The sequence below is a fragment of the Mixophyes fleayi genome, chromosome 5, assembly GCF_038048845.1.
Source record: "Mixophyes fleayi isolate aMixFle1 chromosome 5, aMixFle1.hap1, whole genome shotgun sequence".
In the NCBI taxonomy this organism is placed as follows: domain Eukaryota; kingdom Metazoa; phylum Chordata; class Amphibia; order Anura; family Limnodynastidae; genus Mixophyes; species Mixophyes fleayi.
The window spans coordinates 268080886-268093990 of NC_134406.1; the positions used below are offsets into that span (position 1 = coordinate 268080886).

Here is a 13105-nt window from a genome sequence, read left to right on the forward strand (position 1 = left end):
TGAGGTTTGCCTCTGACTTATACTGTGCAGGAGACAGCATGGCTCTTGTAGATTTACCTGGGGCTGTATTACCAGATGAGACACAGTTCTGCCCTATCACTCTCAAAGCAATTCTTCCTTAAGGTTCTTATTTCCTCCCAATCCTCCAATGCCCGTCACCCTTTTGACACCTTCATTTCCCTCCTCTTCCCTCCCTTACTCCCGTCAGTGCTCTCTGCTATCGACTTTGCTATCCACTCAAACTATTGTCTACAATAGTCGTTCCTTCTTTCTATTCTCACACTCGTTCCTTGACTTACTTCAATACGGTTTTCCTCACTAATGACCTCCTCTTCGTTAAATCTACAGGACTATAGGATGTAGATGGTGCCAGCACCATGGATTCCACTGTCTGACGGTGTAGGTCCCTGGCTGTAGCCGTTTGTTGGCATAATCATAGAGCTATTGTACAAGGTCCCAACGACTGTCCCACTAAAAAGGACAGAAGTTTTGAAGCATCGCTGATAGGTTTCTGAGACGAGACTGTCAAACAATTGCTGCTGTTCTTCCCCAGCACTTTCGGATGCATAGGTCACTTGTGCTTCCCTTATTATCATTCTCACTAAAATGGTCAATGGAATCTTTAGGATCATCTCCCTCCTTTGGGTCTGAACTTTTGCATCAGTTGCCGTTGAGCAGCCATTTCCTGCTGCAATGTGAGAAGGTCCCGTTTGGTCACAATCTCCCGATGTGCTTGCTGTAGTCCCTGCTGTTGCAAGCTCCAATCTTGTAACTCTTTCTGGAGTGAAATGAGCTGTTGGACACTGGCTTCCATGTTCACACTTTTGAGTGCTAAGGGTCAGAACTCAATCCCACTTCTGGCACCAACTTGTGGAGGGCAGGGAATGAGTCAGGACTCCGGAGCCAGGAGGCTTTTTTCTGACATTGACACAGGACAAGGTGTGAAGAGAGTGTAAAATGGGAGCATTGAGACTACATAAAAACATTATTCTATGTAGCAGAGGGTATCACAAAGTGAGCCAACCTACTACACTACTTCCTCTTACTACTAGTACTTAAGAAGCTGATAAGCTTCCCTGTGTGACTAAGGGGTGGAGCTTTTGGAGACCTTAACCCCTTCCTCACATGCAGACTCCCACTCTGCTATACTGACTTTTTTGTATTGGGTACATTTATGAAAACTAGTGCACCATATTAGTGAACACAAATGTGATATTGCCCATAGTAACCAACTGGATGCTTGTCGTTTTTGTAGTGCAGTCTATAAAATAGCTATAATCTGGTTGTTGTGGGCCATCCCATCCCCCATATGGGTGTTTTTTTTTAACATGTTGCCCTCGCTATTGTCATTGCTTTATGTCTCTACTATTACCAGTATGTTAAGTGTATTTTTATTTATTTTTTTGCAAATAGCCATGGTACTTTTTTTTTTTGTTCCAAAAACCCATTACCCAGAAAGTTTTAGCATTAAAAAATAAATTGCTATTGTCATACATCCTGTTCACTGATGTCCGCTTCATACACTGACTGTGAGGAGACAAATGCAAGGGACAGTGTAGGACACGATAGATCATTTTTAAATGTATATTTTTGCGGTCCACATTTTGGGAAAGTCCTAAATCCCAAGTATAATAGATCACATGGCTGTATAATTTTATTAATTGAGCAAGGTTCAAAAGTGTTTTCGTTTATTGCTCTACATACAATCCTCATAAATTACTTTATTTGAAAAAAAGAATAGAAAAGAGGAAGAAGGAAGTTATATGACTGTTTGTGCACCATAATTCAAACCAGCTTCCTCCTCTTTATCAAATATGGTCAGTTTTTGCGGACAGGGTAATACCTCTGTCTTGATCAACACCTCATTAATCATCATTTATCTATATAGCGCCAGCAGATTCTGTATCGCTGTACAATTGGGAACATACAGTAATAAAACAATACTGGGGTCATACATACAGACATAGAGGTTAGAGTGCCCTGCTCGCAAGCTTACAATCTATGGGACAGTGGTTTGATACACAACTTACAATTACTTCAGACATGTAAAGAAATTAACAAACAAAAAAGTGGGTAACTCAACATTAATATTAATACTATAGAAGGCAGTAACAGTCTTATAAATCAATCTAGCACGACAACTACATCCTTAAAAAATAATAAATGACCTTGTCAGTAGGTCATCAAAGAAGTAAAAAAGCAAAACATGAAATTTCTACTTTAGAGATTAATTTCAGCCAAAATGAGATATTTTTTGGGAAAAACAGGAAAATTTAGTGGATCCCCAGATGTCTTTAATGATCCTGAGGTGCAGATCCTCTCTTATGCAGTGGCGCACGCAGGGGGGGTTTCTGAGTCTCTAGAAACCCCCCCCTGCGCTAACTAAGTGGCCACTGTCCTATACAGCAGCCGCGGCGCTGTCAAAGAAGCGACCGCGGCGGTGCTGTATTGTATACAGCACCGCCGCAGACGCTTCTTGACAGCGCCGTGGCTGCTGTTTAGGACAGCGCTGGCGAAACGGAGCTGCTACGCAGCTCTCTTGTTTTTTTTGGGGGGGGGGGGTTTTTGGGTCGGCTGGGAGAAACCCATTCCCCCCCGACAATCCTCCGTGCGCCCCTGTTATAATTATGTGGGTCTTATTCCGGGGTTATGGAAGAACCTCTCCTGTGAACTTTCCATTATTCCGTTTCGGAGATTAGATGTTTGTAATCTATATGAGGATATGTTGATGTCCCAGATAAAGTTATTACAAGAATCTTTTCCTGGAAACTGTTCCTGAAATATATATAGGTCTGAAATTTCACGTCAGTGTTTCGGAATTTGAAAGGGGGTAAAGGGGCACTCCGACTTTGATAAGCATACATCGGTACTTGAGTTCTCCAGCTTTGATAGGCAAGCTTCTATTCTCCTTTTGTTAAACCTGAGCTCCAAGTTGTTTTATATATAACATTAATAATTGTATATGGAAAAGTTTCAAGCAGTTCTCAGTGCTAAATTTGAGATGTGGCTTAAAAGTGTACCTGCATCCTGTCAACATTAGAGCCATTAGTCCAGATCCCTAGTTACTTGTGACATCACTTTTGATGCACTTTAAAAATGTCCGCCTCCGCTGTTGGCAGGTGACGGGTCTGTTTCTGTGGATGTATACTTTCTATTAACATCTGCCACTAAAGACTTTGAATATGGGGAGTGTTTCATTTCCCCAGATATGGTCACATGTAAACTAAGGGGTTTCCCACCTTTAGATAACTTTAATTTACTGCCTTCTGCACGCCTTCCTTCAACTTTTCACATAAATTGCCTTCTCTAAAAAACAAACCTTCTTTTTTTATTTGCAACAGTTTTCAGAATTGATGTATTTAGTAAATGGTACAGGAGAGACCAGTAAAAGCCAATCATTTCAGGGGCAAACACAGGATTTGTAGAGGGGGGTTTCCACACCATGCCAACAGTAAGCGTGACCAGCATGCATGAGGGCGTAGCTATAATTTCAGACAGTGCTTGGCTGCTCTCCAACTCTTCCTATCCCCATAATATACATGGGCAATGCTGCGTGCATTACTGTTAGGTGCACACAGCTCTCCCTTTTCAAGCAGAGCTGTGTGAAGTAGGAGCAGAGTCCAGCAACCTCAATTATACAGTGCCCCAGGGTTGGAGGGGGTTTTCAGGCTCTAGGAACCCCCCCCCCCCCCCCCTCGGTTTGCCTATGCATTTAAGGTTATCTAAAGGTAGTTAACCCCTTAATTATATAAGACTTTCTACCTATACATGTGAAAAAAAATAGCACTTCAACAGTTTTCAAATGGAAAAAAAAACCTGACATAAAAGGCACCCAAAAACGTATTTGGGTGCAAAGTAATACTGGTTTTTTTTGGGGGGGGGGGGGTTGAGGTGGGTGGAATTCCCAATTCTGCCTCCTAATACCCAGCTCAGCAGAGAACGTGCCTGTGTTGGGGGGAGCACTTTACCATCTCTGTTGCTGCAAGCTTGGTTTGACTTCCTAATGTCAGAAAAGGTCACTCGCCCCCTTGTTATACCCACGTAATTGTCTTTGAAATGGAAACAATTTTGCTGTATTTTTCTGGAACCGAAAAAATAGGATTGCTGTTCTCTTTTGCCGACTTCCCGTCTAAGTTTTGTTTTCTCTCCTGGTAGAACAGAGCACTGTACCTTATGCAGCTTGACCCTGACACTCTAGAGAGGATTAGAGGACACTGAATTGAGAGCTAAAGATAGCCGTGTGCGCTAAATATAGCCGCGAGCTTCTCTGCTCAAAGTTATATTGCGACAGGAGACAGACTTGTCATAAAAAAAAAAAACTACCGTGCAATAAATTTCCCATCACTGCTGATAGTCTAGTTTCTCTTCAGGTTGCATGAACCTCTATTTTACAGTCACTGGTGAGTGCTAGCTCTTGTGCACACTCCCTGTTTACCAACAGGGAGCGTGCATCCGTCATGTTTTCCTCTTGATTAGATCTTTGTTCTAACTCAGTGATGGGCATCCTGAAACACTTGGTGTGGCCCTCTAACTTTCAGAAGGGCCACACATTACCCTTAATCTTAATAAGTAACAAAAAAACTTATTAAATAAAAGAAAGGGCACCTGTCTAATAACAGATAAGCGGGCATTTAAAACAAGTGTTACAAGCTGTAACAAACATACCGGACAACAAACCAATATGGATTTGAGGGCCGTAGGTGTAGGCTTGAGGGCCGCATTAAATCCTAGGGCTGCCTCTTGCCCTTAACTGCTGTACCTAATTTATTTGGCAACAGTCAAATGTCCAGGGCATTTGTTGTTGTTGTGTTGGTTAAGTTTGTGCAGGTCTATATTGGCACTGTGTCCTAGATGCTATGGTGTACCTGTGTCTGACAAAGGACGGAGTTCAAGAGTACAAAAGATGCATGGGAGAAGCATGCTGGGACTTGTAGTTCCACTAAATCTGGCAAGTCGAGCGCTGCCGATCTCTGCTTAAGAGGCTAACTCAACGTTCTCTGAAATTGTATTATTTATAACCTTCCCTCTGATCTAAGTAACTTTGTTTTCTAATAGAACCCTTCTGTGATAATTCCTGTGGTTTTGATCCTACCTGTACCGATGTGTGTGTGTTCACCCGCTCCCTTTTTCTCTTGTGCCATATTTCCAAACCTTCGCACCCCCCCCCCTCCCCCGTTATGTTAGACAGGCCTCCTTATTCCCACAAACCAGGTCACAAAATTGTAAGCTCCATTCATTTCAAATATTGGGGCCGTTTTGTGAAATATACAATATTGTCAGGTACCGTGCGTCTCCTGCCACCAGATGGGAGTCCGGGAGACCTACCCGGATTTCTGGAGTCTCCCGGACATTTCGAGAGAGTTGGCGAGTATGGTCTTACAGGAAGGCTTTTCTATGTAATTAAGGCATACTTGCCATCCTTTGAATAGTGAATTTCGGGAGATCCCTGGCAGGGGGCGTGGTTGTAGTGCGGGAGGGGTCGGTGCACAGTCAATTGAGTGAATGACGCGATTCACCACAAATCACGTAATTTTGGCAACTAAATTGCAGTATGCGGGATACTTGCCTGTTCTCCTGGGAGTTCTGGAGACCTACTCGGATTTCGGGAGTCTCCCAGACATTCCAGGAGAGTTGGCAAGTATGAATTATGGAATTATGTGACATAAAAACAGTTGCTCTTGTATGCATTTTGCATAGAGTTTGGAAACCTGTTGCAGAATCATGATTAAAGCAGTAGTCCCATTAACAGCTACAATTTAACTTACCTGCATCTGCCCCTTAGTGGGGTTCCGGGAATTAAATGCCAAAAACGTTTTTTTCCTCTCTTTCTGCACCCATGAATCATTTTTTTTATTGACCAGTTTGAAATGGTCACCGATATAGGTAGCATCAGGAGGACCAATAGAAATCTACGGAGATTTAAAGATAGGATGGCTGGAAAAATGGCTCAATGGAGCAGCCTCCGATGAGGGTAACAGTGGGTGATATTTTCACCCTACTGAGCACTGCAGATTAAAAATGGTTTAAAATATTAAAAATACAACCATCTCTTAATATTTACATTAGATACATACAGAGAACACAGCTAGTTCATAATTGCACGTGGCAGAAAGTTCAAATTCAGAGTAACAACAATAAGATACTGGATAATCTTACATTACAAATAGCAATCTCACTTTATTCAGGTTCTGCAGACCTGTCTCTCACCTAGTAATCTGCAGCGTGGTGCGATCCCCGGATCAAACGCTTCTAGTTCAATACTCGCTAAAAGAAACGTGAAATCTTCAGTTACAAATTGCCTTACACGTCGGCTGACGGTTTTATTGGCATTAGTGTCTGTGGATGTGTTCCTGCAGTCACGTATCATTGTACAACATCTACAGGTAACATCAGATGAGGATAATGGGTCCAACATCTTATTATCAGTCCCCGTGTTGTACTCATACTAAGGTCAATGTTTAAATATTTTTTTTGGGGGTGCGGTGGTGTTATTGCACACTGAGTGTAATCCAATATCTAAGGGTTTGTGCATCCTGGAATTGTTTGTTTGTTTGTTTTGAGTCTTTTAATTTCTCTTATAAAAAAAACAACATTTTTTTTAAACCTGATCAAAACAGCAGTTACTGATTTCCGATGATGAATGAAATAGCAATTAACACCGACTGCTTTTAATGTTTGCTTTCTTTTTGTCTTCTGTCTTTTGTTTGGTTTGAGAAATGCAGCTTGCGTTTCTTTTTAGCATCGAGTTTGCAATCTGAAGCACTTAGATATGCTCAGCCCGTTTTGTAAAAAGCTTCGCTCTCCACCAGGATGACATTCTTAGGTTGGGTACACACTACAGAAAATTTCTCTCGATGCGATATCGTTAATGATTTTACCAACGGCTGAAAGTCCCGATCAGCAGCCGATTCCTGTGTACACACTAAACACGTTTTACAATATATACCGTCAGATCTGTGATCTTCATCTGTCATAACCATTGGCTGAAAAGATGGTGACTCTGTAACCTCTATGGAGATCTTTGGACACTGTTGGTCCTGAGTGCTTACACACTGCAGGATTTGCCCAACATCGTTCAATCAATTATAGTCCATTTCCAAAATCAAATCAAACGATACGATGTGCTTTGGTACAATAAAACATGATTCTGGGAGCGTACACACTACTGACGTTAATCGTGTGATTGGCCCGATAATCAGGTGAAAAACCTGTAATGTGTACTTAGCCTTACGCTTAAATACAACCGGATGGAGCTTTATCTCAGCTCTGTTCCTATTCTGTTTACTATACGATCCAACCAGGTAATCGTGTGATTAAATGTGAATCTTGGCTTTCAGAAGAATTACCAACAGAATATTGGGTGTGAGTTTGTCTAGGTCTTCGTAATAGAAATGTGCATAATAGAAAAAGAGAATTGTTAAAGTCTTCCTTAACTGATACCTCACCCCACACAATGTCCGCCATATATACTCTCCGCTATGTTCCAAGGCAGTGGCTCTCCGGCTGTTGTGAAACTACAAGACCCAGCATACTCTGACAGCTAACAGCTGGCTGTCCACTGGCAAAGCATGCGGGAGATCTCCCAATATATTCTGGCAGTCTCCCGGATATTCTGCAGAGTAGGAAAATACGCTCTGAAAAAGTGTGAGATGGTACCATAGGTGGTGGACATGTATGCACATACAGTTGTTATGGAAAAGAGTCTTCAGTTTTGTATCTTCTATATTACAAATTCATGTTCTGTTTCATCCCTGGTTAACATTACTACAAAGAAGACCAGGAGATCTAGTAAAACCATCCGTCTGCTTGCCAGCGCTTATCTGAAATTCCAAGATCCAATCCCAAGGCTTTCCCTAGAGACTTAAGCACCCCATATCTCCGCACAAATCTGTACTGTGATATGAATCCATGCTTTCCTTGTCACTTATCCCAATGATCCCTGCTATGTCCCGTCCTCTTTTCTGACTTTTCTTTGTCCTCTATTTGTCAATCTTTCTTTCTCATTATAACCCCACTTGCCTGTTTCTCTTTTTTATTGTATTTTCTGTCTAGTGAAATCATTAGTATTATAATCATCATCATTATCAGCTATTTATGTAGCGCCACTGATTCCGCAGCGCTGTACAGCGAACTCACTCACATCACTCCCTGCCCCATTGGAGTTTACAGTCTAAACTACCTAACACACACACACACACACACACAGACAGATACACAAGCAGCAAATACAAATCAAAACGTTGCTCCTGCAAAGGTTTGGTAGGACTGAGGGACTATATAAACGATTCAGACAGGTGAGATAAATTGTTCTGATTGACTTGACCTTTTCACTGAATGTCTGTTTGCAGAGTAGGGAAAGCTGTACAGTAGTCCAGATGCAGTGACCAGCTAGATTGCTGTTCTTAGTAGGGTGCTGATCACAGGAATTTAGAGAAATTGTCATCGTGAACTGTTTTCTGACCGCTTTCATCTGGAGATAGTGTTGTGAATCCTCACAGTAATTGTCATACGACAGCTGTCACCTGGAGCTAGTGTTGTGAATCCTCACAGTAATTGTCATACCACAGCTGTCACCTGGAGCTAGTTGTGAAGATACCGGGTATATCTGGCCCAGTGCTACCCAGTACCTTCTAGGATTCGTATGGTCACTCAGGCAAAATGCAGTTATAAAAATACAACAGTATATTTACTGTCATACAAATCACACTAGAATATTATGTACACACAGTAAATAAATGCCAGGCATGTTTACCACATCATCTGTCCCTTACCCCAATAACTTAAGGAGATATAGTCACCTGCTGTCCAGACTTCATGACCCATGGATCCCTCTCAGCTGCATATATAGACTCGAGTTAGAAAACGACAATTCAAAACTCCATCTTGTACCTTCCTGAATGAAATCCAAGCATCACCCCCTTCCCCCCTGAAGTTGTTCCTTATATATCACAGGTCTAATTTCCACAGTCTTTCCCCTCCCTGGGCAAACCCCTGTGTCTATTCTACTTAACCATTGGTCAGTGCTGGACTGGGGGGGGGGGAGTTGCTCTCTGACTGATGTCATCTGGAGCTAGTGTTGTGATTCCTCACAGTAATTGTTTTCTGACCAATGTTATCTAGAGCTAGTGTTGTGAATCCTCACACAATCCGATTCAAATATATTTGTGATTTCCTATTATTTTATAACATCAGCCCCCCTAATGTACTACCCCACACCCCATTTAGCAATTTGGCAATGCAATTTCCGACAATTCACTGGCTGTCAGTCTGACAACATGTACACGGTGGACAAATAGAATCCATACTAATAAATGAAGCTTGGGTAGTTATTTACTAACGGGCCCCATAGCAAAATTTGGGTATAGGGTCTTGGCGGTTCAGCAGATGCATCTAAGTGCATCATATACATTACTGTCCTGGTGGACTATAATCGCCGATGTGACTTATTTGCTTAATCACATTACAACATATATATATATATATATATATATATATATATATATATATATTGTATATCTTATGTACATTAACTTATAAAGCCTAGAGCATATAGTTAGATCGTAAGAATTGCATATAACAAGCCGACAAAGATATTATTGTCATGTTGGTCAATATTGAAAATTTGGGACATTTGGCAAATATGTGAAATAATAAGTCTCTGTTTATTATGTGTTATCACAATATACGCTTATACTTAAAAATTGATCAACACAGACACTAAGCAAATAGAATTTATTAGTTGTTGGCAGGGGTTTTGGAGATTGGGGCAGTTACAAAGTCTGGGGGCCTGACCTGCCTATGCAGTGGGAGGAGCCATCAGCCTGGTGTGGCCACGCCCCCTTCAAGGGCTATGGAAGGGACCCCAAGAGGTTGCTGTATCGGGGCCCGAAATGCCTCTGGTGGCCCTGGTTGTTGATACACACAGAGGAGGACAATATACTGAAGATCACTGCCTGGAGTCAGAAGCTAAAATAATGGAGATGTTATGGATAATAAAACTTTAAGACCAGCCATTTCCAAAATGTACGCCTCCTGGTGTGCTCACTGTCAGTGACTGCTTGTGGGTGTAGTAACATGCACAGCGGCGATATATACACGAATATCAGTGTCTAGCTAAACCAACGTTCACACTTTTATATACAGTAGATGACCAGCTCACAAAGTTTATCCCCAATGGAATACTCACACAATAATCAAATAAACTAGTGTTGCTTAGGCTTTAGCCCAGTGCAGCAAGACACTGATTCATTTATATAGACACAAGAAAACAATTCTAATATGCATTAAAACTCAAAAAACATTCATGTAAAATTATGGGATCATATAAAATATTGTACAAGGGCAAATACATACATCTGTCACCATGCAGCATCTACAAAACAATCGTTACCCGGGCATTGTCAAATGAATGAAATAAAAAAAATAAAAAATGAAATTAATACTTAAATTGAGATGCTACAAACAAATGAATGAAACTCTTTAATACGTTTGTGTGAACAGTAAGAAGGATCACATATATAGTAGGGCTGCATGTGACAGGGGCAGTGACATGATGTGAGGAGAGGAATGGAGGCAGCAGGAAGTCACAGACTGAGAGTTATATAGTGGAAGGAGCAGGGTCCCCTAGCAGCACAGAGTATATCAGGAGATGAGTGATGTGTTAGTGAGGACAGGGCTGCATGTGACGGGTACAGTAACATGATGTGAGGAGGGGAATGGAGGCAGCAGGAAGCCACAGACTGAGAGTTATATAGTGGAAGGAGCAGGGTCTCCCAGCAGCACAGAGTATATCAGGAGATGAGTGATGTGTTAGTGAGGACAGGGCTGCATGTGACGGGTACAGTAACATGATGTGTGCTTGAACTGCAGATTAGTATTTACCTTATATTTAATCTTGACACATTAACTATACTTTTAAACTATTCAATTTGCTGGCACAATAAGTATATACTTTCACCACACCTGCAGGGGGCAGTAAAGATACCCTAGCTGCTGTAATGTGTATTTCATTCCATTGATTTCAGTCATACAGTTTTAGGGGTACTTATTTATTCTGAAATTTTAAGAATGCATGTCAGCAGCGATGTTTTGTTTTTTTTAAATTTATTTATTTTTGCAATGTTATATATGTTCTCTGAAATTGTTTTAATTAATGAATAGGTGTTTTGGAAATAATTGTATTGTCTGTTTGCAGAAATTTTATGAATAAGCACCAGAAGCCAGTGCTAACAGGCCAGCGGTTTAAAACCAGAAAGAGGGGTAAGTCTGCAGCAATGTTTAGAATGTAAGCTCTCGGGGACAACAGGATCCTTTTGTTACTACTAATGTAATTATACACCCGTTGCATTTCTGTTTCCTTTTCTGTGCCATGTAATGACCTATATATAATAAGTGTGCTATGCAAAAAAAAAACCAAAAAACTCATTGTGGGTCTGAGCAGATCTCGCGATGCTTTCAATATGAATCTGTGTATAAGGCGCCGTGCTAATAGATTATCGTATTTCAGCAAACATACCTGCTTGGGTTCTAGCTAAAGAAAGAAGAGTCTAATATACATTTATATTCATAACAAATACCATTGTTTTTCCAGCACTCAATTACAAAACTACACGTACATATACAAAAATATATATACAAACCTTTCCTCTCCGGAATAAGATTGTTCCATGCTGGTTTTCTACAATCTGGTATTATACCTGGGGTCCAACCTATTAGAATTTAATTTATGTTGAATATTTTTGTTTACGGAGGTATTGTAGTTTCTCTGATTATTATAAAGACATCAGCTCTTACCCTGGTTTGCAGACATTTGTTATCCCAGTTTTGCCTTGGTCATATTCTGTGTTTGAAATCCGTTTGTCACTAATTAAAACCTCATCCACTGATGTTATCAGCATTCAGATTATGTCAATAGATGTCTCTAATACATTTCAAAGCAAAATGCAAAAATAAGAGTGTGCCCGTTGGGGGGAAGTGTTCTGGGTCATTAAGGAACATTGTTCGCTCTTTATACAAAAGGATAGAAATGGGGATAATAGGTAAGCTTGTGACCAGGGGGCCCACTGGTTGGCTCTATGCCAAGGTGGGCCCCTGTGTAATATACTTAATGCAAGGAAAATTTAAGAAATAGTACTTTATTTTATTGCAAAATATTACAAAGCAGTGATACTTATTTAAAAATATATATTTAAATGTTTTATTTACACATGTAATAAATAATACAATAAAAAAGAAGACACTCTGGGGTATATTTACTAAGCTGCGGGATTGAAAAAGTGGAGATGTTGCCTACAGCAACCAATAAGATTCTAGCTGTCATTTTGTAGAATGTACTGAATAAATGTTAACTAGAATCTGATTGGTTGTTATAGGCAACACCTCCACTTTTTCAAACCCGCAGCTCGATAAATTTACCCCAGAGTGTCTCTAATTGAAAGCGTTACATCCTCTGTGTTGGCGGTTGTCCATATCAACCAATCAGATTATAGCTGTAGTGTTCTAGTTTTGAAAATGTGAAACGTCTGATTGGTTGCTATCTTGGTAAAGGGAAACATTGTCTTAGAGGGTATCTGCTCTCCTCAATATAGACAAGAAAATAATCTTTTACATTGATGTCTGGTTTTGAGTGAATATTGTTTTCTTCGCCTCTGTCTATTCTTTGGTAGTAACCACTTTCCTTCATAATTACTGGTGATTGGCTACAACTTATCAGAAATGTTTCTAGACATGAGAAAGTTCCAAGAATTGATACATAACTGGGGATTGATATCCATTGTTGTGCGATCATTGGTTTTGGAAATCTGTTTTTTTTTGTCCCTTTTATCTTTAATTTCAATTGTAGAAAAAAATGACAATGGTTGGGTAATTAAATGATGACATTTTACTGCAACTTTAGATGAGAAAGAGAAGTTTGAACCTACAGTATTTCGGGATACTATCATCCAGGGTCTTAACGAAGCAGGAAACGATTTGGAAGCAGTAGCGAAATTTCTGGACACGACTGGCTCGCGCCTGGATTATCGCCGCTATGCGGATACGCTGTTTGACATTCTCATAGCTGGGAGCATGCTAGGTAAGGACGTTATCCTTACACCTCTGGGTCTTC

The 13105-nt window shown here is 40.6% G+C and overlaps 1 protein-coding gene and 1 long non-coding RNA gene across 2 annotated transcripts in view; one reads left to right on the forward strand and one right to left on the reverse strand.

Annotated features, from left to right (window-relative positions):
• Positions 1-13105, reverse strand: part of LOC142159310 (uncharacterized) — a 361481-nt gene that overhangs the window by 63130 nt on the left and 285246 nt on the right. The gene's annotated exons all lie outside the window — the stretch shown is intronic.
• BZW2 (basic leucine zipper and W2 domains 2) overlaps positions 1-13105 on the forward strand; it is a 53407-nt gene that overhangs the window by 17376 nt on the left and 22926 nt on the right. Inside the window, exons 2-3 of the mRNA XM_075214071.1 lie at positions 11195-11259; positions 12896-13072. Coding sequence (XP_075070172.1) covers positions 11202-11259; positions 12896-13072 — 235 coding nt within the window. The 5' untranslated portion in view covers positions 11195-11201. The remainder of the gene's footprint in view (positions 1-11194; positions 11260-12895; positions 13073-13105) is intronic.